We start from the raw sequence: 19,535 nt of genomic DNA, 5'->3' as shown, positions 1-19,535 counted from the left end.
CCCTTCCCAATACCACAGAAGAGGTGGGTTGTTGGTTTTTTTTGTAAAAAATGGTTTATCCATTCCATTTTTGTATAAAACCCAGGGGAGCAGCCGAGCCCTCGACCACCAAAAACCAACCACTGCTGCCTGACAAGGTACAACTTTGTGTCAAAACTTGGAATCTAAACCCCATACCCACATTTTCTTCTCTCTACAGTCAATTGTCTATGCTCTTCCTTTGAACTATTCCTTAAAAAAAACCAAAAAATTTCCACGGATCCCCAAGATTTCTTCTGTCCTGGGTACAGTACGACGACGGGAGGGAGCAGGCCGCTTTTAATTTTTTTTTTTCCTCCTCTCTACGCCGTTTTTTGTTGTCCCTTCTTCCCAATCAGAGACTTGTGGATGTGAGGGATGACACCTGCAGAGAGAAAAGGAAGATTTGTGTCAGATCCTCACATATTTCCCAAAAAAAACACGTAAAAAATCCCCAAATCCCAGCGGAGTTTCACGATAACATTTCCTCCCGCTCCAGAGATCACACCCCGCTGCTCCAGTACCAAATTCCTGTATATTTTCCCTTATTTTTCCCCTTTTCTCACTAAAACTATACTCACCCCCCCCAGCGATGGTGGCTTTGATGAGCGAATCCAACTCTTCATCCCCACGGATTGCCAGCTGCAAGTGACGGGGAGTGATCCGCTTCACTTTGAGATCCTTCGAAGCGTTGCCCGCCAGCTCCAGCACCTGCCGAAAAATCAGGAAAACACTCAAAATCCTGAGAAAACCACATTTCTAGGGGTGTTTTTAGGGATGAAGATGCGGGACCCACCTCAGCAGTGAGGTACTCGAGGATGGCGGCGCTGTAAACGGCCGCGGTCGCTCCCACTCGCCCGTGGCTGGTGGTGCGAGTCTTCAAGTGTCTGTGGATCCGGCCCACGGGGAACTGGGAATAATTAACAGCACCTCATTAACACCTACAGCCCCCTGGATATTTGCATAATTAGGCCGCGTGCCGTTGATTTTGGCCCAAGCGATTCCCCGCCCTGCGTGGCTACGGCTTCGACATGAGACATAGAAGTGACTCAATCCACACGTGGAATTTCACTATATTATTATTAATTATCTAAATTAGTCCTTGCACCCTTTCTGGAGGAGAGATGGATCCTGCTCGAGTCAGGACAAACTGGGAACAAATAGCTCAGAGCTCCTCGTCACTCCAGAATAACAACACATACCCCAAAATATTCAGTTTTCACCCCAAAATCAGCGGTTTTGGGGCAACCCGCCTCCCACGAGGGGCCATTTGACTCCAAATTCACATTTTTACGGTGAAATTGGTGATTACCTGCAGCCCGGCTCTCTGCGAGCGTGACACGGCCTTGGCCTTGGCCTTCCCGCTGTCCTTCCCCGCCTTCCCGCCAGCCTGCGAGGGAGAAACGCGCCTGTTAATTAACCTTAATTAATCCAGAGAGACCTGCTGCACCGTAATCCAGGTGCAGACACGCTCTCTACTGCTGCGGGAAACTTTATGGCCTCTCAAATGACCCAAAATGAGGCGAATTTGAGGGGATTTCGAGGGGCGTGGCGGCGGCTTTATTACTTATTCTCATTTCCCGCTATCGTTATATTCCCGTTATTTTCTAGAAAACACCAAACAGCCCCAAAAAACGTGTTTTTTTGCACAGCAGTTGTGAGAAGTTTTATTCCAGAGGCGTTTTCTCCACTCTGAAGCAGGCGCGGACACAGACGCTTCTGTACGGGGGAATTTGTGGGATTCAAGGGCAATTCCCATCCTGCTGTGAGCAAAAATATCACCAGAAAGTCCAAAAAATGGTGAATTTACTGAAAATTGTGCTGCTGAAGCCCCAAAGTGTGAGAGTTCAGAAGCCACAGAGAAGTGAGGAAGCACCAAACGTGGGTTTGCCGAGATCTCTTGCATCCGCCTTAAAAAAATCGATTGGTTGAAGGGATATTGAAAGAAGCCATGACATCACTAATTAGCTAACGAGAGCCGCCTCTAACGAAGAGCAGCAGGGCAGTCAGAACGAGCCTGCACCTTCTACGCAAAAAATCGCGTCACCAACCCAAAAATCTGGTTCATTTAAGAAACAACAGCAAATATAACCCCTCAAATTGAGTAGCAAAGCCACAGTACAGCCCAAAAATATGCTGAAAACGTAGAATTCCCATTTTTACACCATGTATTGATCCCCAAATCCCCTTTTCCATCTAAAAAGAAGGAATTATGTCTTGCTGTGAGGGATCTGAAAGCTGCCACCAGCCCTTCCCACTCATTTGGAAGGAATCGCAGGATCCCAAGATCCCCAGGAGGCCGAGGTGACGCTAATTAAGTCAATTAATCCTTAAAATATGACACCAGCTTAACGCAAGGATGTCCAAGATCCGTGTCCTGCCCCAGCGAGGTGGGGGTTAACCCCATGGTCTTGCGCCAGCCCATTTCAAACTCAAACGCCGCAAAAAAATAAATCGCAAGAGGAAAATATTTAATTTAGAGGCAGTAAAAGGAGCGTCTTTAGGAGCAGTTTTTGGCAGGAAAGCAGCTGAGGGATGATTTGGAGCGTCCAGAAATACTTTAAAGCACTGACTCGACGGTGGCTTTGCCAGAGTGAAGCGTCAGGAATTATTCAGCAGAAGAAAATATCCCAAGGTAAAACTTGGAAGGGGGATTTGGGGATGTTTCTTTGCTCTAGAAAAAACAGACAGCAAGGGCTTTGATCCCCTAGCTGCGACCTTTCCCACTTCTCCATCAAGTTTTACAGCCAGCAGCTGCCGCTTGATGCTTCTTTATGCAATATTTCACTAAAAAGAGGGAAGAAAAGTCTCGCAGCAGAAGTCCCAAGGTGGTTTGTTTGTTTGGGTTTTTTTTCTATCTTCACCAACATCTAAACCCTCCGCGGGGTTTGCAGAGGAAACGCCACAACAGGTTCCACGGCTGAGCTGCTCCCGCCAGGATCAGGGTCCCTGATGACCAGCACCTTCCCAATGTGGGAATTTCCTTCTCTCACACTCGCAGGTCTCAGTCGGGTGACAGGCAGCAGCGATTTGCTTCTTCATCTGGAGGAGACGTGACGTCTCCTTCCCATCCCAAAACCTCGCTGGATTTAACACGCTGCATCTCTCGCAGCCTCTGAGCAGCTTTTTTTGACTCTTCTTATTGCTTCAAACAGGACTGAGACGCTTCAAAAAGCAACTTTTTTATCTCCTGCTCCAAATCACCGGATATCCTTGAGCGCAAGTTTTCTTTTGCATAATCTCACGGAGCATTTCCTCGTTAACCCTTAACGATCCAGGCCCTTATCCCCTGCTCCGGAACCTCCTAAATGAGTTACAGACCCTCCAGCTGACACTTCCACGAGTTTCAGGCCTCGGACCGAATGCACGAAGCACCAAGGAGGATTAAACTCCAGTTTTGTCCCCTCACGGGATCAGAATTTTCCTTGGGAACCCACCAGCGAGCTCTGCCAAGAGCCAAATGCAGCCAGAGATGTTGGTTAGAGCTGAAAACGTGGGAATCAAAGGCTCCTCGGGGCAGGCGACTGGTGCTTGACAGACGTCCCGGAGGCCGTTCGCTCCTCGTTCAGCGGCTTTTACACCCCTGACAATCGCTTCCTTACTCCACAATCAACTTTTAAAGTATATAAGCACACAAAGTAGCTGTTAAAGTGGCAGTCTCCCTCACAAAGCACCGCCGATGACATCGAGGCACCCACGGGAAAGCTCTGACAGCAAAGGGGAGTCGCTGAACCCTCGGGAAGCGCCACAAAGCCCATCCCGAGGGGCCTCGCACCGAGAGAAAATCGGCGAGAGGCTTCGGTTACACAACGGCGGCCGCCCCGGGGGTGGCGGGGGGTGAAGCGGTTTTGGGCGCGTTTCCAGGCGGCTCGTCCACCGGAGACCCCGGGGAAGCCCCTGGGGCCGGGCGGGAAGCGAGACGTGCCCAAGGTCACGGGTGGTGACAGAGCCCGGCCCGGAGCCGCCCGTTCCGCTCTCCCCGCCTGCCCAGCCTCTCTTGGAGCGGAGCGGCGGCGGTTGGTGACCCCAGGATGCGGCTCCACGCCCCCGCCGCCCCTGTCACCCCCGGGCCCGCGGCCGGAGGCCCCGGCCAGGCCAACCCGCCCAGCCCCAGCCCCCCAGCGGCTCCGGTACCGGTCCCAGAGCCCCCCCGCACCCCCCGGGGAGCCCGGACTGAGCCCGGCCGCCGCCCCCGCCCCTCACCATGGTGCCGCCGCCGCCTCCTGAGCTCCGGTCCCGAGTCCGCGCTGGAGCCGCCTCAGGAGCCGCCAGACAATAACCCGTCCGAGCGCGAGGAGGGAGCCCGGCCTGCCGCGGCCGGCCCGGGCCAATCAAGGCGTCCCATACTAGTTTGAACATCCGGCTGCCGCCAATCGCGGGGCCGTTTCTTACCCCCCTCGCTAGCTCCGCCCCGCGGCCCGTTTAACGGCTGTTTTTCCTTTGCACACGGCACGCAGGGGTGAGGGCGGGGGGCGTGCCCGGCGCTCGAGCCGGTGGGCGGTTGCGGAGGAGTGACGTGACCACCCACCAATAGAAAGATCCGAGCGTTCCGCGAGGGGCGGTGATGAGCAGACAGACAGCTCGCGCAGCCAATGGAAGGAGAGAAGCCTTTCCCGCCCATTCTCTCTCCCCGCCTCCCGTGTTGTTTGTTTGCGCGGAGCGGGGGAGGGGGGGATGCGGCGCTGAGGGGAGCGGCGGGGGTGGCGGTTCGTTCCAGGCGGGGCCCAGGCCGCTTTCCCCGGGCACCGCTGCTGTCAGGGCCGGTGGCCGGTCCCGTGGGTCGGGGCCTTCCCGGGGACCCGACAGGGCCCGGGGGCCACGGTCGCTGTTGGCCTCAGGGCCGCCCCGCACACCCCGGGTCACCCCGACTCCCCATCATCACGCCCCGGCCCACTGAGGGGCTTCGGCCTGAGGTGCAGCTTAGAAAGACTTAAACCCGGGTTACAAATGGACTTGGCCCAGCCGTGGGCAGCCCCGAGGTGAGAGGAACTCCCCCAGGTGCTGCTGAGGCCCGGTCGTGGCTCAAAGTGGTGCCTTTGAGCCCGTCCCTGTGCATTTTTCAGGGGGAAAAAAAACAAAAAAAAAAAGAAAAACAAAACCGAAAGGCTGGTCCTGTCCAATACAAGAAGGGCAGCGGCGGGGAGGTAACACAGATGGTCCCGGCAGCCCCTCGGGGGTTTGGGCTGGAGCTGAAAGGCAAAAAGGATTGTGAGTAACAGCTGGATAAAAAAGCCCCCAAAATTCCCAGTCTGGGCTGGGGTTGGCCCTGTGTTTGGGAAGAGCACATAATGGGAAATAAAAACTCCTAATTTCTCGTGGTGAGACGATTCCAGCATCAAATCAAACCCGATTTTCCGTGACAAGGGTAGTTTTAGAAGAGCAATTTTAGAGACCAAGGGTTGGTGATGAACAGGAGCAGCTCTGGGAGGCCCCAGGATGGTGAAGGAGCCCCCAGCCCCTGAAGTTCGGGGGGGGAGAGGACGGAGGAGGTACAGGAGGAGCAGGGAGGGGACAAGGGAGGCAGCTGGGCTCTGTCACCGTCCCCTCAGGCTCCCCCCGTGCCTCAGTTTTCCTCAGCACCCAGCAGGGGGTGGGGGGCACCCACCCCCCCGCCCCTCGCCTCAGCTGCCACGGGGGGTTTGGGTGACCCCACAGCTGCTCCCAACCCCCCGGGACGGCTGCTCCACCTGCCCCCACAGGCGCCTGCAGCATGGCTGGGCCCCCCCAGCTGTCCCCACAACCCCCAGCTCCCTCACAGCAGCTGCCACCCCGGCATCCAAAGGATGTGTGTGACAGGGTTCCCCCCACCAAGGGGCCAGGATTGCGGTTTGGGGGGATCTGTCCTCCCAGGAGGGGGGGTCTGGCTGCGGTGGCGGCTCGTGGCTCATGCGCAGCGGCTGCCGCCTGTGTCCTCAGATGAGCCCGTGCCCGCAGGGAGCCGCAGAGCTCAATGCGGCGCGGGGCTGCGGTGCCGGTGGCACTGCACGGAGCAGGGGGACGCGGAGGGGACGGTGGCACACGCACCAGCCCCAGCCATGACACACACCAAACTCTGTGCCCTCCCCATCCCCTGAACACCCATGTATCCCCAAACTCCCCGTGGTTACCTCCCCCCCCAGGCTCTGGGGACCCCACGTGTCCCCCCAACCCCTCAGGACACCCGTGTCCACATCCACACGGCAGTGACAACCCCTTCCCGAGCCAGTGACACTCCCTGAAACACCCCCAAGGAGCGAGCCGGGGCCGGGCGGGCTTTTTTCATTCACTTTTCCGCATACTTTTTATTTGTTACAAACATACAATTTTTTAAATATAGACCTTGTAAAACTCCATTTTGCAAAAATCTGCTACGGTGAGGAGTGCTCGGAGCATGAGGAGTTCGTCACATCGGGTGTTCATCTTCGCTAGTGGTCAAATCCAGGACCCGCCGGCGGCAACCGCTCCCCGGCGGCTCCCGAAACCGCCCCGCCGGCCGCAGAGGAAGGGACAGGGGGGACAGACCCCCCCCAGGCGCCGGCAGCCCCGTGCTGGGCCGCCTAAAGTGCATGGTTTGCTTGTATTTTTTCTTTTTCTTAAAAAAATAAGAGGAATAAAACTTTTTTTTTTCTTCTCTCTTCAAGGTACTTTCGGGGTGAAACGTTTGGGGCTCTCAGCAGATATTGGCCAACAACAGTTCTGGATCCAGCTTGTTCCTGCGCCAATGGCTTATTTACTGATGGTTTATTTACCGATATTTCCAGCGCGGAGCCGGGGATGCGAGAGCCGCTCTCGGCCGCTGCGTCGAATCCTCGTGGCCTCTCGTTTTGAGGCCGCAATGCCACTGGCGACGCCAAACGCCAGCACGGGGACTCTGAGGTCTCCACCGCCGCCGCAGTGCAAAGCCACCGCGCTCCTCACTGGCCGTTCCTCTCCCGGCTCTGTCGCAGCACCTGGATTATTTGGATCTCATGAGCAGCGCCGGCTCAACTGGCTCCACGAGAACCGCACCGAGCACCCGGAGCCGCCGCCACGCTGGTTCCGTTTCCCACCGGGAATATCCGCTGAGATCCCCCTGTGTCAGCTCAAGTACCGTCATCGCTCGCTCCCGCTTCTTCTTTTTTTTTTTTTTTTTTTTTTTTTCCATATTTTTTCTATTTTTGCCTTTTTTTTTTTAAAACTTTTTTCTTTTTTAAAAGAGAAGCCGGCAAGGGCTGGTGGGTTTTTTTTAATCACCAACACAAGAAACCGCCATCACCACGGCCCGGCAGCCCCGGGACCAGTTGCTTCCCCCCAAAACAGCTGAAACTACAGCAGGAAAATTCCCATTTTCTTCCAGATTTTTCTCCTGGGGGGGGGGGGGGGCGGAAAAAAAATTGCAGCAGTTTTAACTTTTCATGGAGCCGCCAACGGCTCCCGGCCCGGACGTTTTTTTTTTTAGGGGGGGTATTTACATCGATTTTGGGGCGCTATACAAGATTTACAAGATTTTCTTTTTGTACAGCGAGAAGTCGCGCTCTCAAACCGTCCCTTGTGGGGCAACAGAAATCTGGAAGCTCCAAGAATTTTGGGATTGTTTTTCCCCCTTCCGGTTCAAACCAAAACAAAAAAAAGAGCAATTTCCCCATTTTCTACAGAAAAAAACCCCAAATCTGATATATATACACACACGCACACATATGTGTATATACATATATATATATATATATATATGGGAAGAACCGAACCCGCCAACCCGCTGCCGAATTCCGGTTTTGGCGACGCCGAGACCCCCAAAACTCCCCAAAATCAAGCGTCTCCCCCCGCGCCTCGGCTGCCACTTGGTTCAAAGGTTCCAAAACCTTTTTTTTCGCGTTTTTATCTTATTTTTCGATGTTTTTTGTTGGTCTTCGCCCGACGCCTCCACTCTCCGCACCATGTGCCGCAGGTTTCTGTCCCAGATCCACGGCTCCCGTGGGACAAAGGGTCCGGTTGCGGCTCCGGCTCCGTGGTTTATTGGTTTTTCTTTTTTTTTTGGCGTATTTTGCCTTTTTTCATCTTCCATGTTATTTCCTAAGAGGCTCCCGAGAGCCAAACAGGGCCGGTGGCGACGGCGCCGCTACCCTAGAGTAGAAAATAAGGCTAAATTCTCGCAATTCAGCCAAAAAAAAAAAAAAAAAAAAAAAAGAATATATATATGTATTTTTTTTTAATATATATATGATCCTCTTCAAAAATAAAAGGAGAGGCGCTGCCTGCGTCGGTGCTCCCGGTGAGTCCATTGCGGCTGCGTCTTCCCCTGATCCGGAACCTTCCGCGGCTTTTTTGTTGTTTTTGTCAGGTTTTTTGGGTTGTTTTTTTTTTCCGCGGCAAAGAACCGAAGGTGCGAACGGAACCGTGGTGGGACCAGCAGGACGTCACGGAAAAAGAGCTGCCTGAGGGTACGAAATTACAGTACGGCCGCGGTCGGACATGGAGATCAAACTATTGCTCCCGTGGTGAGTGCGGAACCGCCGGTCCTGGCGACAGGGTTAAAAATGGGAGAAATGGAACAAGTAAAATTAAAAAATCACATTAAAAATCCCTTTAAAAACGAGCGACGGAGGCGGGATGGACGGATGGCGGCGCCCGCGGGTTCCTTGGGGAGACGGATCTGCGAGAATAAATTACGGAGATCAGCGGGCGCCGGCTCCCGAAAAAACAGCGGAAAGAGTTAATTTAAAAAATAAAAAAGTCCTAGAAGTGGAGGTGGTGTTGGAGAAGCTGCAAGTTTGGAATGACGAGCGACGAACCCCGATCGGTTCAGAGTTCCTGGCATAACGTGGCGGAAAAAATATGTTTCGGAAAGGGCAGCACTGACCTGGCTTGATTAAGGAACAAAAAAGCAAAAAATTAAAAAAAAAAAAAAAAACGACGATTTGAGAGCGGAAAAATCCATTTAATGCGAGAGGCAACGCTGAGGGACCCGCTGGCCGGGGCGGCAGAGCTGGAGTGGCCAGGTAGGAAAAAAAAAAGTGAAACAACGAAAAAACCCCAAATAACCTGAAAAAAATCAATTGGGGATGCAGATCCCGCCAGGGCGGCGAGGGGGGGTTAGTAAAGAAAAAAAAATAGAGGAAAAAGGGGCAAATTTGGAATCAATGATCGTAAGGGACCAAAGCAATTCGGTGATTTTGCCGGCGCCGCCTTATTTGGCGTGAAGGGGCAGCCGGTGCGTCCCGGCGGGTTCTCCTTGTGCTTCATGCCCGACCGGCCGCGCTGCCTGCCCCCCGGGGGAGAAAAATATATAGAGAGAGATACAAGAATAGAAGAAATCAGCAAAACCGAGAAAGTTTTCCTTAATTTGCAGGAACCTGGTTCCTGGCGGGGCTGGGGTGGGGGGGGGCACTTCTGGTTTGGGTGCCTGGAGTCGAGCGGTTTGCATCTCAAAAAATAATCTGGAAGGCGAAGGCGGGGGGGCGGGGGGCGGAGAGGAAAATAGAGGAGAAAAAGGAAAATAGAGGGGAAAAAAAAGGAGGAAAATAGAGGAAAAAAAATATAAGAGCGAGCGGCCGTTGGTCCAGGTGCGGCCCCCCCGCCCCAGCGCTCGCTGCCGAAGCCGCCGCTCGCGGCTCCGTCCCCTCCTCGCTCCGTCGCCCCCTGTGAGGGTTTGGTGGCCCCGGCGCGGTGCCGGATGCTGGTTTTTTGGTGGGGGGGGGCACCGCGTCGGAGAGATGGATCCGGGGTGTGAGTGCATGTGTCCCCCGAAGAGGGTGATGAGGGGACGCGCTCGGCGTCGTGGTCGAGCCGGTTTCTCTCTCTCCGGCAGCGGGTTTGGGGGGGATTTTGGGGCAATGGGGATGGGGGGGCCGGCGTCGGGGGTTCGGGGCTCAGTCGTCATCCACGTCGTCGCCGTCGGAGTCGTCGCCGGCACCGCTGCCACTGCCGGGTCCCGGGGGGCCGGCACGTCGGTCGTAGAGCTTGTCCCGCTGGCGCTCCTGGATGTCGCGCATCTCCTCGGCGTAGCGGCAGAAGGCGCCGCCGAACTTGGCCCAGGCCTTGTAGGGGACGGTGATGGCGTTGCGGTACGAGGGCTTCACCTCGCTCACCCGCAGGAAAACGCCGTATTTGTTGCACCCCACGTCGAAGAAAAAGCGTTTGGAGTCCACGGTGATGGAGGTGCCCTCGGGCAGCTCCCCGTAGAGCCCCCCGCCGCCCGGCCCCCCGCCCCCGGGGCCGCCCAGCTCGTCCTCCTCGCCCCCGTAGTCGTCGATGAGCTTGGCCAGGGCGTCGCGGAACTCGATCAGCCCCTGCGCCGGCAGCGCGATGGTTTGGCCGCTCTGCAACCCGGGGGGGCCCCCGGGGAACCCCCCCGGCCCCCCGGGCCCGCGGTTGACGGTCTGGCGGATGCGGAGGAAGCGCCCGCGCTGGTTTTCCTTCAGGTCCAGGTAATATTTGCGGTTCTCCCGCACCAGGAACTCGCTCTTGAGGGCGCGGCGGGGGCCGGGACCGGCGCCGTCCTCCCCGGGGGCCCCGGCGGCCTGGGCGAGCTGCTCGGGGCTGGACGGGCCCAGCTGCGCGTAGTGCTCGATGAAGTCGCCCAGGTAGTCGCGGAACTCGGCGGCCACGGCCATGGAGAGGGTGAGGCGGCTCTTGGAGCCGCCCGCGCCCACCTCGGCGATCTTGAGGAAGCGGCCCTTGGCGTTCTGCTTCACGTCCAGGTAGAAGCGCTTGTTCTGGATGTCCAGCCGCTTCGACGCCAGTTCCTGCGTCTCCTGCTCCGGGCCCGCCCCGCCGGACCCCCCTCCGGACCCGGCCCCGCCGCCGCTCCCTCCTCCGCCGCCTCCTCCGCGGGCGGTGCCGAACCCGCCGCTGCCGCCGCGCTCGCTGCCGCTGTCCCCGTCCGCCATCTTGTCCGCCCGCCCGCCCCGCGCCGGCCCTTCCGCGCGCGGCCGCCCCGCTTCCGGCGCGCGGCCCCGCGCGCCCCCGCCCCGCCCCTCTGCGACAGGGGTGACGTCACCGCCGCACTCCGCGCCGCGCCGCCGCTGGCGCCTTCGCCGCCGAGTCACGTGGGCCGGAGGAAGGCCCTGCCCGCCGCGTCCCCGCGCGCCCTCTGCCGCCGCCGGAGCCACGCCCCGTGGGCGGGGCGCGCCCCGGGATAAGCCCCGCCCCTATGCTAAGCCCCGCCTCTCGGCGAGTCCCGCCCCGCAGCCCCCCCCCCTCCGGGCGCGCGGTTCCCTGAAGCGCAGCGACGTCACCGGCCGCCTGTCAGTCACGGCCGCCGGCGGCTCCCATTGGCCGCGCGCGGGGAAGGCGGGCGAGGAGGCCCAGAGCCCCGCCCCCTCCTGCACGGGGTGAGTGACGTCATGGCCGGGCAGCCTGGCGTCATCGAGCGCGTCGGCGGCGGGAGGGGCCACGCGGGGGATCTGGCAACCTCAGGGGAACTTCCTGGGACCATCTGGGGACACTGCCGAGCGTCGTGGGACCTGCTGGGGACAGCGCGGGGCACCCAGGGACACCGTCTGGGACCCCCCGGCAGGTCCCAGGCCCACCCAGCCCCAGCCCACCGTCACCCAGGAGGTTCAGCCATCACGTGTGTGTGTGTGGCCACCACTGGTGCCACCTGCAGAGTGTCACAAGCCCCTCAGAGCCATGGGGTGTGTGTGTGGGGGGGGGGTCCCTATCTGTGTCACCCAGAGTCCCACGGGTGACCCAGGGGCTGTGCAGCCGGTGCCGGGGGTTTCTGGGACCACGGGGACCTTTGTGAAGGGGGGCAGGGGAAACGGGACCTGGTGGCCACTCAGCCCCACCCTGACTCTGGGGACAGGAGTGACCATGGGGGTGACACGTGAGCGACCCTGTCACCTGTGACAGTGACACATCAGTGACAGATGGGGGGGGGGGATGGGCAGATGTGGGTGCCAGGACCTCAGGGAGCCCCCGACACCCCCAAGGTCCCCACCCTGGAGGTTCCCCCCCCATATGGATGGACAGACCCCCCTGGGGTGCAGAGGGGTTTATTTTGGGGAGGGGGGTCCCCCAGGCCCAAGCAGGTCCCCCCCAACCAGGGGACCCCCCACACCCCCCAAGAGCTCCCCCCAGGGCACAGGGACAGTGAAAATGGGATCCCCTCACCCCAAATCCTGCTCCAAGGTCATGAGCACCCCCTGGGGCATCCCCCCATGTCCCCTCCCTGCTCACGATGCTTTAAATCCACCCCACACCCCTCTGCACCCATGGGTGCTGCTCCCCACCCCCCACCCCCCCCCCCCCGCACAGACAGACTCGGGGTGTCCACACAAACTCTTTATGGGGGGGACACACACAGCGGGGTGAGGGGAGGCAGCTCCTCTCAGCCCAAAAAATGCCCAGTGGGTGCTGGGGGGTTCGGTGTGACCCTGGGACCCCCAGTGGGTGCTAGGGAGGGGTCGGTGTGACCCTGGGACCCTCCACCAGTGCCAGGGGGGGCTCAGTGGGGCAGCTCGTGGGGGATGAGCTTGTAGTGGGCACCGCAGGAGGGGCAGCGCTGGGCCTCCCCCTTGTGCAGCCAGAACCAGATGACGTAGCTGTTGTCCTCTTCACCTGGGCGGGGGGAGAGGAGGGTGGGACGGATGGACGGACAGAGGGAAAGGGGGGTTGGCACGGGGTGGGGGGCACTTACAGACGCAGCCCACGATGCGCTTGTTGGTGATGGAGGGAACGAGGTTGGGGTCCTCCTTGGTCCCCGCGTAGCGCTTGGGCCGGAACATGCTGTAGGGGTCCTGGGGGGGCGGGGGGGTGAGTGGGGGGGGCACCCTCAAATCCCTCCTGTCCCTGAGCTCCCCCACCACCACACCCTGGGGTCTCCTCGAGTGGGGAGGCACCCCCAGACCCTGTCTGCCCCCCCAAGGACACCCTGTCCCTGAATCGGGGGACTCGGGGCCACCCTGGGGTCCCTCCAGCTGCCTGCCAAGTGGAGGGGACACCCCAAGACTCTGTGTCCCCCTCCTCAAGAGACCTTGCCCCTCAGACCTCCCCTACCCCCTTGGGGTCCCCCCAGCTGCCCCCCAAGCAAGAGAGGCACCCCAGACTCCTCCTCCTGTCCCTGACCCGCCCTCCCCACCCTGGGGTCCCCCAGCTGCACCCCGAGCTGGGGGGGGCACCCCCAGACTGTGGCCCCAGCCAGGACACCCTGTCCCTGAGCCTCCCCCCTCCCCTTGAAGTTCCCTCAGCTGCTCTCCAAATGGGGAGGCACTCCAAACCCCTCCTCCTGAGCCTCGCCCCCCCAATCATGGGGTCCCCCAGCTCCACCCCAACCTGGTGGGCGCCCCCAAACCCTGACTCCCTCTCCAAAGACACCCTGTCCCTGAGTGGGGGGGCTCAGGGACACCCTGGGGTCCCCCCAACTGCCCCTTAGTGGGGGGGCACCCCCAAACCCTGCCATCCCCTCAGGACACTTTGTCCCTGAGCCCCCCCTACCACATCCTGAGGTCCCCCAGCTGCTCCCCGACCCGGGGAGCACCCCAAACCCTGCCCCTCCAAGAAGACTCTGCCCCTCAGACCCCTCCACCGTCCTAGGGATCCCCCAGCTGCCCCCCAAGCGGGGACACCCCCCCACCCCCCCCAACCCCCTCCTCCTCCTATCCCTGAGCCCCTCCCACCACACACCCTGGGGTCCCCCCAGCTGCTCCCTGAACTGGGGGGGCGCCCCCAGACCCTGTCCCCACCAAGGACACCCTGTCCCAGAGCCCACCCACCCCGCTTGGGTCCCCCCAGCTGCTCTCCAAACGGGGGACACCCCGGACCCTGCCCCCCCCAGGACACCTTGTCCCTGAGCCCCCCAACTGCAATCCTGGTGTCCCCCAGCTGTCCCTGAGCAGGCGGGGTCACCCCCAGGCCCTGCCCCCGGGGTCCCCCCGCACTCACCAGGCCTTTGTTCATGGCCTCCAGCACCTTCCGCTCCAACCCCGTCGCCTGCTCCTCATCGCTGGCCAGGCCGCCTGCGGGGCAGCGCGGTCACCCCGGGAGGCCGCGGCCCCGTCCCCCCCGCCCCCCTCCCCGGTGTCCCCGCTCACCGGGCACGGCGAGGCCGCGGGCGGGCGCGGCGCGGGCGGAGGCCGCGGGCAGGAGCCGCAGGGCCGTGCTCACCCGCAGTAACCTTGAGGCCATGGCGGAGGCGGCGAGCGGCGCTTCCGGTGGCGGCGGCGGAAGTGGCTGCGCGCGAGGGTGCGGCTAAGCCACGCCCCTTGGGCGGTGGGCGCGCCTCGGCCCCAGCGACCGGGCCCCGCCCTTAGCAACAGGCCCCGCCCATTGGCAGCGACGCCCCGCCCACTGGCAGCTGGCCCCGCCCCTCTGTGCGGCCCTAGGGGTCACTGGGGGGTGATGGGGAGGGGACACCCTGGTGGGATAGGGACAATGTCCCCTGGGGCCTTGGGGACAGGGACACCCTGGGGGAACAGGGACAATGTCTCCTGGGGCCTTGGGAACAGGGACACCCCGGGGGGACACGGACAATATCTCCTGGGGCCTGGGGGACAAGGACACCCTGGGGGGATAGGGACAATGTCTCCTGGGGCCTTGGGAACAGGGACAGCCCGGGGGGACACGGACAATGTCTCCTGGGGCTTTGGGGACAAGGACACCCTGGGGGGATAGGGACAATGTCCCCTGGGGCCTTGGGGACAAGGACACCCTGAGGGGACAGGGACAATGTCCCCTGGGGCCTTGGGGACAGGGACATCTCTCAGGGCTCAGGACAGGCCCGGAGGGGGACAGGGCCAGTGTCCCAGGGACCAACAGGACCAGACAGTGACAGGGGGACAAGGACCCCCTGGCGGGACAAGGACCATGTCCCTAGGGCCTTGGGGACAGGGACACCCCCAGAGGGACAGGGTTGATGTCCCCAGGACCACTGGTGACAGAACACCCCTGGAGGGACAGGGACGGATGTCCCTGGGACCTTGGGGACAAGGCCACCCCTGGGGGGACAGGGACTATGTTCCTGGGGCCATGGGGACAGGACAGCCCCAAGGGGACAGAGACACCCCCAGAGGGACAGGGACAGATGCCTCTGGGGTCATGGGGACAAGGCCACCCCCGGGGGAGACAGGGGCAGTGTCCCCAGGGCCATTGGGGGCAGGACAGCTCCAAAGGCAAGGGGACAGATATCACCACAGGACACAAGGGACAGACGTCCCCAGGGTGATGGGGACAGAATGCCACAGGGCTGGGACACTCCTGGGGGACAGGGCCACCCCCAGGGGATGGGGACAGCCCCTCCGCCCCCCCTGTGCCTCAGTTTCCCCCACGTGTCCCCAGGGAGCCCTTCCTGCTGCTTACTCATCCCCATCGATCGAACCGCTCGTTAGCCGCTCCACGCTAATTAACCCTCGGCGCTAATTGCCCCCCCAGCACCAAACACCCCCCAGGGTGCAGCGGGGGGGGCTGTGACCCCCCCCTCCTCCCACGGAGGGGGCCAAAACAACCTTTTTTTCCCCCAATTTTAAGGCCGGTGCTGGGTTGTCACCCCCTGGTTGGGCTGTCAGGGGCACCCATGGGTGCTGCACCCGCTGTCCTTTGTGTGGGGGGGGTGAGACAAAGAAAAAAAAAAAAAGAGAAAATATAAAAACTAAAGAACTCGTGGTGAGGGTGTGGGGCGGGGGGGGCTGCGTGCCAAGGGGGGAGGGCAGGACGGATGGACAGACGGCCGGACGGCGCAGCCGCCCCTGCGCTGCCCGGGACGGCACCGGCGGTGACGGTGACACCCCCTGCGGTGCCACCCCCGGCGCAGGGGTCCCGCGGTGGGTGTTTTCGGGGGGGGGATGCAGGGCATGGAGCTGTGTGCCGGGGCCGTGCTCGTCCTGCTCTTCATCGCCGTCCTCAAGCAGTTCGGCATCCTGGAACCCATCTCCGCCGAAGGTAAAAGCCCCCAATTAACCTTCGTTAATTCAGTTCATTAATAACAGCTCCTTCCTCAACTTGGGGTGGCCCCATCCTCCCCCCCGCCCCCATTGGGTATGGGACCTGTTGGGCCTGGAAATGGGCACTGGGGGGGAAAAATGGGGGGTGGGGAGGAGGGTTTAGGGGTGCATGGGGGGGGTTGGGGTGCGGGGTGGGCAGGGATCCCCCCACTCCACCCCCCGCACTTGCAGCGTCACAGCCCAGCTTTGTTCTGACCTTCCTGGGGGGTCTGGGCCCCCCAAAAACACCCCAGGGAGGGAACCCCCGTCCATGCACCCCCAAACCCCCCCTCAGGGGGGGTCTCTGCATCCTCCTTAACCCCCAAGAGGAGTGATGGGGACACCCCATCCCAAATGACCCCCCCAAACCCTCCTGTGGGGCCTCCAATCCCCCCCTGACCCTCAAAGTCCCCCTGAGATGGGACACAGGGGGACCCCAAGTCCTGCATTGACCCCCAAACCCCCTCAAGACGCAACACCAGGGAGCCCCAATCTCCCCCATACCCCCAAAACTGAACACTGGGGTCCCCAAACCCCCCAAACAGGCCGCAGGTGCCCCCTCCCCCTCCCAGCCCCCCCCCCAGCAGCACCCCGAGGTTTTCAGGGGGTTCCCCAGTCCCAGATCCCCCATTCCCTCCCCATTTCCCCCCTCCTCAAGTTCCCGCTCGGTGCCGAGCGGCTCCGCAGGGGCTCCCCGAGCTGGAATTATTCATGAGACATCATTTATTAATTCTTAATTATTAATGAGGCATCATTTATTAATTACCTGCTGCACCATTAGCGGCTCCGGGATGTTCTGCACCCCGGGAAGGTGCTGCCGACAGCGGCTCCCGGGGAAACCCCCCCCAAAATCCCCTGGGACGGGGAACCCGGCGCTTTCCCTCCCTCCTCAGGGAATTTGGGGTTTGCTGCCGCATCGGGGGATTTGGGGGTGGGGATGATGCTGGGGGGTCTCTGGGGGGGGGGATCTTTGAGGGGGGGTTTCTGTGTCCCCCAGACGCTGGTGACACCGACCTGGAGCTCTCAGCTGCGCGGCACCAACCGGAGGAGCTGGAGAAGCTGCTGGCACGGACCAAATTCACCAAAGCGGAGCTGCAGGCACTTTATCGTGGCTTCAAAAGTGTGAGTGCAGCGGGGGGGACACAGCGGCCCCGGCCCCCCCGCTGCGGGGACAGGGGGGTTTCGGTGTCACCGGGCACCCAATGTCCCTGACAGGAGTGTCCCAGCGGCCTCGTGGACGAGGAAACCTTCACTGGGATTTATTCGCGGTTTTTCCCCCAAGGCGGTGAGTGGGGAAGGGGTGGGGGGCGGAAATGGTGAATTGTCCCCTGGGGGTGTCACCGGGTCTCGCTGTGTCCTCCCCGGCCCTGCAGACGCCAGTGCCTACGCGCACTTCTTGTTCGACGCCTTCGACGCCGACCGCGACGGGGCTCTGTGCTTCCAGGTGAGCAGAACAACGGGAAATGGGGGGAAACACTGGGGAAAACACCGGGAAAAACACAGGGATTGAGGGGAAAAACACCAGGAAAAACACCAGGAAATGAGGGGGAAAATGCCGGGAAATTAGGGGAAAAACAAAGAGAAATGAGGGGAAAAATGCCGGGAAAACCACTGGGAAACTCTATGAAAAACAATGGGAAAAACACTGGGAGAAACACTGGGAAATGTTGGGAAAAACACCGGGAAATGCTAGGGAAAATACTGGGAAATGACAGGAAAAATGCTGGGAAAAATACGGGGAAAAACACTGGGAAACTCACTGGGAAATGCTGAGAAAATTACTGGGAAATGAGGGGGAAAATGCCGGGAAACACTGGGAAAAACACCAGGAAATGCCAAGAAAAACAGTGGGAAATGCTGTGAAAACACCAGGAAATGCTGGGAAAAATACTGGGAAAAACATGGGGAAATGCTAGGAAAAAAACACCAGGAAAAATACTGGGAAATGCCAGGAAAAACAGCAGGAAGAACCCGGGGAACCACGCTGGGAAATGCGGCACCGGCACCGCACTCCCCGGCAGCTGATTCATCCCCCTCCTTGCCGAGGTAAAAACTCGGCGCATCCCAAACCTCCGGCGTCCTCAGGAGCCGGTGCTGGAGCGTTCCCGGCACTGCGGCAGAGCCGGCAACGCGCTCACCACGATTAAAAATAGTGCCGAGCCGGAATAGAAATGGGATCAATAGGGGAAAAAAAGATGAAACAAGCTCCTGGTCATCCCGCGGTCGATGGCGATGGTGGGGGGGACACGTGGGTTGGGGACACGCGGGTTGGGGACATGCGGGTTGGGGACACTCGTGGGTCTGTCCTGGCAGGACTTTGCCATGGGGCTCTCGGCGTTGCTGCGGGGGACAGTGCGGCAGCGGCTGGAGTGGGCGTTCAACCTCTACGACCTCAACAAGGACGGCTGCGTCACCAAGGAGGTGACAGCGCGGGGGACACGGTGGAGGTGGCGCCGGGGAGGGGGTTTGTCACCCTGCCCCTGCTCTGTCCCCTCCCAGGAGATGCTGCAGGTCATCAAGTCCATCTACGCCATGCTGGGGCGCAGCACCCGGCCCCCGCCGCGGGACAGCGCGCCCGCCGAGCACGTGGAGATCTTCTTCCAGGTGAGACCGGCCCCTCTGTCCCCCCAGCCGTCCCCAGCGCTGGGGACAAGGGCTGTCCCCGCGAGCCCCTGGCTGTCCCTGCAGAAGATGGACAGGGACGGGGACGGCGTGGTGACCCTGGATGAGTTCCTGGACACGTGTCAGCAGGTGATGAGCACAGGGGGGTCGGTGGCATTGTCAACCCCCTCCCCGCCACCCCCTGCGTCCCTTGTTCATCGTCCCGCCCCAAAGTGACACCCCAGGGGTGGCGGGAGAGCCGGGGACAACACCTGTGGTCACCCCGGGGCGCAGGGAACAGAGCGGGGACAGCGGGTGACCCGTCCCTGTGCCCCCGGGCAGGACGGGGATATCATGAGCTCCATGCGGATCTTCGAGAACGTCATTTAAACCGGGACCTCCCCAGGCGGGAGACGGATTTTCTACTATTTCCGAAAGAAGAACCAAATCCTGGTGACGCTGCCGGAGCCGTTTTGGGGACGCAGCCCCCCCAAGTGAGGGTCCCCCTGTCCCGGGGCCCGGCCCTGGGGCGGCGGTTTCGGCCCCACGTTCTGCATGAAGAGGGCGGGTTCATCTTCTCAATAAAACACCTGGCGATGATTTAGGGCCGGAAGGTGCCGCCCAGGGGACGAGCCCGGGGCCACAGCGGGTGACGCAGCTGGGACGGGGGGTTGGGTTATTTGGGTTATTTGGGTTATTTGGGTTATTTTTGCTTTTCTTCTCCTCATGAACAGGCCGGTGAGGCCTCGGCCAGGCCCGTCTCCCGGCCCCCGCCCCGGCGCGGCCCCTTCCCCTTCCTCCTGCTTCTCCGCCGCCTCTCGCTCGCTCACTCACTGCGTGTTTCTGTCAAATAAAAGGGACAAACACCGTCCCGGGCCCGGTTCTCTCCCCGGTTCTCCGGTCGCGGCCTCGGCGCTGTCATGGCGGCAGGGGCGCCATCATGGCGGCCGCTCCGCGTCTCCTGGCAACGCCGCTGCCCCGCCCCTTCCGGCGGCGTGGCTGCGCGCCGCGGGCTCCCATTGGTGGCTCCCTGGCTGTCATTAG

General features: G+C 60.7%; 4 protein-coding genes across 4 annotated transcripts; 1 reads left to right on the top strand and 3 right to left on the bottom strand.

Annotated features, from left to right (window-relative positions):
• Positions 1–44: 44 nt before the first annotated feature.
• LOC135998360 (histone H2A.V) lies at positions 45–4,377 on the bottom strand. The gene is made up of 5 exons (XM_065651520.1): positions 4,222–4,377; positions 1,331–1,408; positions 815–928; positions 600–729; positions 45–403 (listed from the first exon to the last, which is right to left on the bottom strand). Exons 1-5 carry the CDS (start codon positions 4,375–4,377, stop codon positions 342–344), a joined length of 540 nt encoding a protein of 179 aa, XP_065507592.1. The 3' UTR covers positions 45–341.
• Positions 4,378–7,139: 2,762 nt separating this feature from the next.
• PURB (purine rich element binding protein B) lies at positions 7,140–10,866 on the bottom strand. Its single transcript, XM_065651518.1, has one exon. The coding sequence runs from the start codon at positions 10,860–10,862 to the stop codon at positions 9,843–9,845; it is 1,020 nt and encodes a 339-aa protein (XP_065507590.1). The 5' UTR covers positions 10,863–10,866; the 3' UTR covers positions 7,140–9,842.
• A 1,377-nt stretch (positions 10,867–12,243) lies between these two features.
• On the bottom strand, positions 12,244–14,143 carry LOC135998526 (cytochrome c oxidase subunit 5B, mitochondrial). The gene is made up of 4 exons (XM_065651733.1): positions 14,007–14,143; positions 13,858–13,931; positions 12,614–12,713; positions 12,244–12,534 (listed from the first exon to the last, which is right to left on the bottom strand). Exons 1-4 carry the CDS (start codon positions 14,098–14,100, stop codon positions 12,422–12,424), a joined length of 381 nt encoding a protein of 126 aa, XP_065507805.1. The 5' UTR covers positions 14,101–14,143; the 3' UTR covers positions 12,244–12,421.
• Positions 14,144–15,752: 1,609 nt separating this feature from the next.
• On the top strand, positions 15,753–19,331 carry LOC135998379 (calsenilin-like). The gene is made up of 8 exons (XM_065651547.1): positions 15,753–15,849; positions 16,888–17,012; positions 17,106–17,175; positions 17,264–17,334; positions 18,204–18,311; positions 18,390–18,494; positions 18,579–18,641; positions 18,834–19,331. Exons 1-8 carry the CDS (start codon positions 15,753–15,755, stop codon positions 18,879–18,881), a joined length of 687 nt encoding a protein of 228 aa, XP_065507619.1. The 3' UTR covers positions 18,882–19,331.
• Positions 19,332–19,535: the final 204 nt, after the last annotated feature.

This window comes from Caloenas nicobarica, chromosome 25 (genome assembly GCF_036013445.1).
Source record: "Caloenas nicobarica isolate bCalNic1 chromosome 25, bCalNic1.hap1, whole genome shotgun sequence".
In the NCBI taxonomy this organism is placed as follows: domain Eukaryota; kingdom Metazoa; phylum Chordata; class Aves; order Columbiformes; family Columbidae; genus Caloenas; species Caloenas nicobarica.
The sequence above is the reverse complement of the archived record's forward strand: the minus strand, read 5'-3'. Positions and strand labels throughout refer to the sequence as shown.

What these genes read in the sequence shown, in the direction of transcription:
- LOC135998360 (XM_065651520.1), bottom strand. Translation starts at nt 4,377, where the DNA reads ATGTTCAAACTAGTATGGGACGCCTTGATTGGCCCGGGCCGGCCGCGG. An exon ending in GAGGCGGCGGCGGCACCATG is followed by an intron (nt 1,409 to 4,221) that starts GTGAGGGGCGGG and finishes TCTCCCTCGCAG; the next exon opens with GCTGGCGGGAAGGCGGGGAA. An exon ending in AGCCACCATCGCTGGGGGGG is followed by an intron (nt 404 to 599) that starts GTGAGTATAGTT and finishes TTCTCTCTGCAG; the next exon opens with GTGTCATCCCTCACATCCAC.
- PURB (XM_065651518.1), bottom strand. Translation starts at nt 10,862, where the DNA reads ATGGCGGACGGGGACAGCGGCAGCGAGCGCGGCGGCAGCGGCGGGTTC.
- LOC135998526 (XM_065651733.1), bottom strand. Translation starts at nt 14,100, where the DNA reads ATGGCCTCAAGGTTACTGCGGGTGAGCACGGCCCTGCGGCTCCTGCCC. An exon ending in AGGCCATGAACAAAGGCCTG is followed by an intron (nt 12,714 to 13,857) that starts GTGAGTGCGGGG and finishes CCGCCCCCCCAG; the next exon opens with GACCCCTACAGCATGTTCCG. An exon ending in GCGCATCGTGGGCTGCGTCT is followed by an intron (nt 12,535 to 12,613) that starts GTAAGTGCCCCC and finishes CCCCCCGCCCAG; the next exon opens with GTGAAGAGGACAACAGCTAC.
- LOC135998379 (XM_065651547.1), top strand. Translation starts at nt 15,753, where the DNA reads ATGCAGGGCATGGAGCTGTGTGCCGGGGCCGTGCTCGTCCTGCTCTTC. An exon ending in TTTATCGTGGCTTCAAAAGT is followed by an intron (nt 17,013 to 17,105) that starts GTGAGTGCAGCG and finishes TGTCCCTGACAG; the next exon opens with GAGTGTCCCAGCGGCCTCGT. An exon ending in ACGGCTGCGTCACCAAGGAG is followed by an intron (nt 18,312 to 18,389) that starts GTGACAGCGCGG and finishes GTCCCCTCCCAG; the next exon opens with GAGATGCTGCAGGTCATCAA.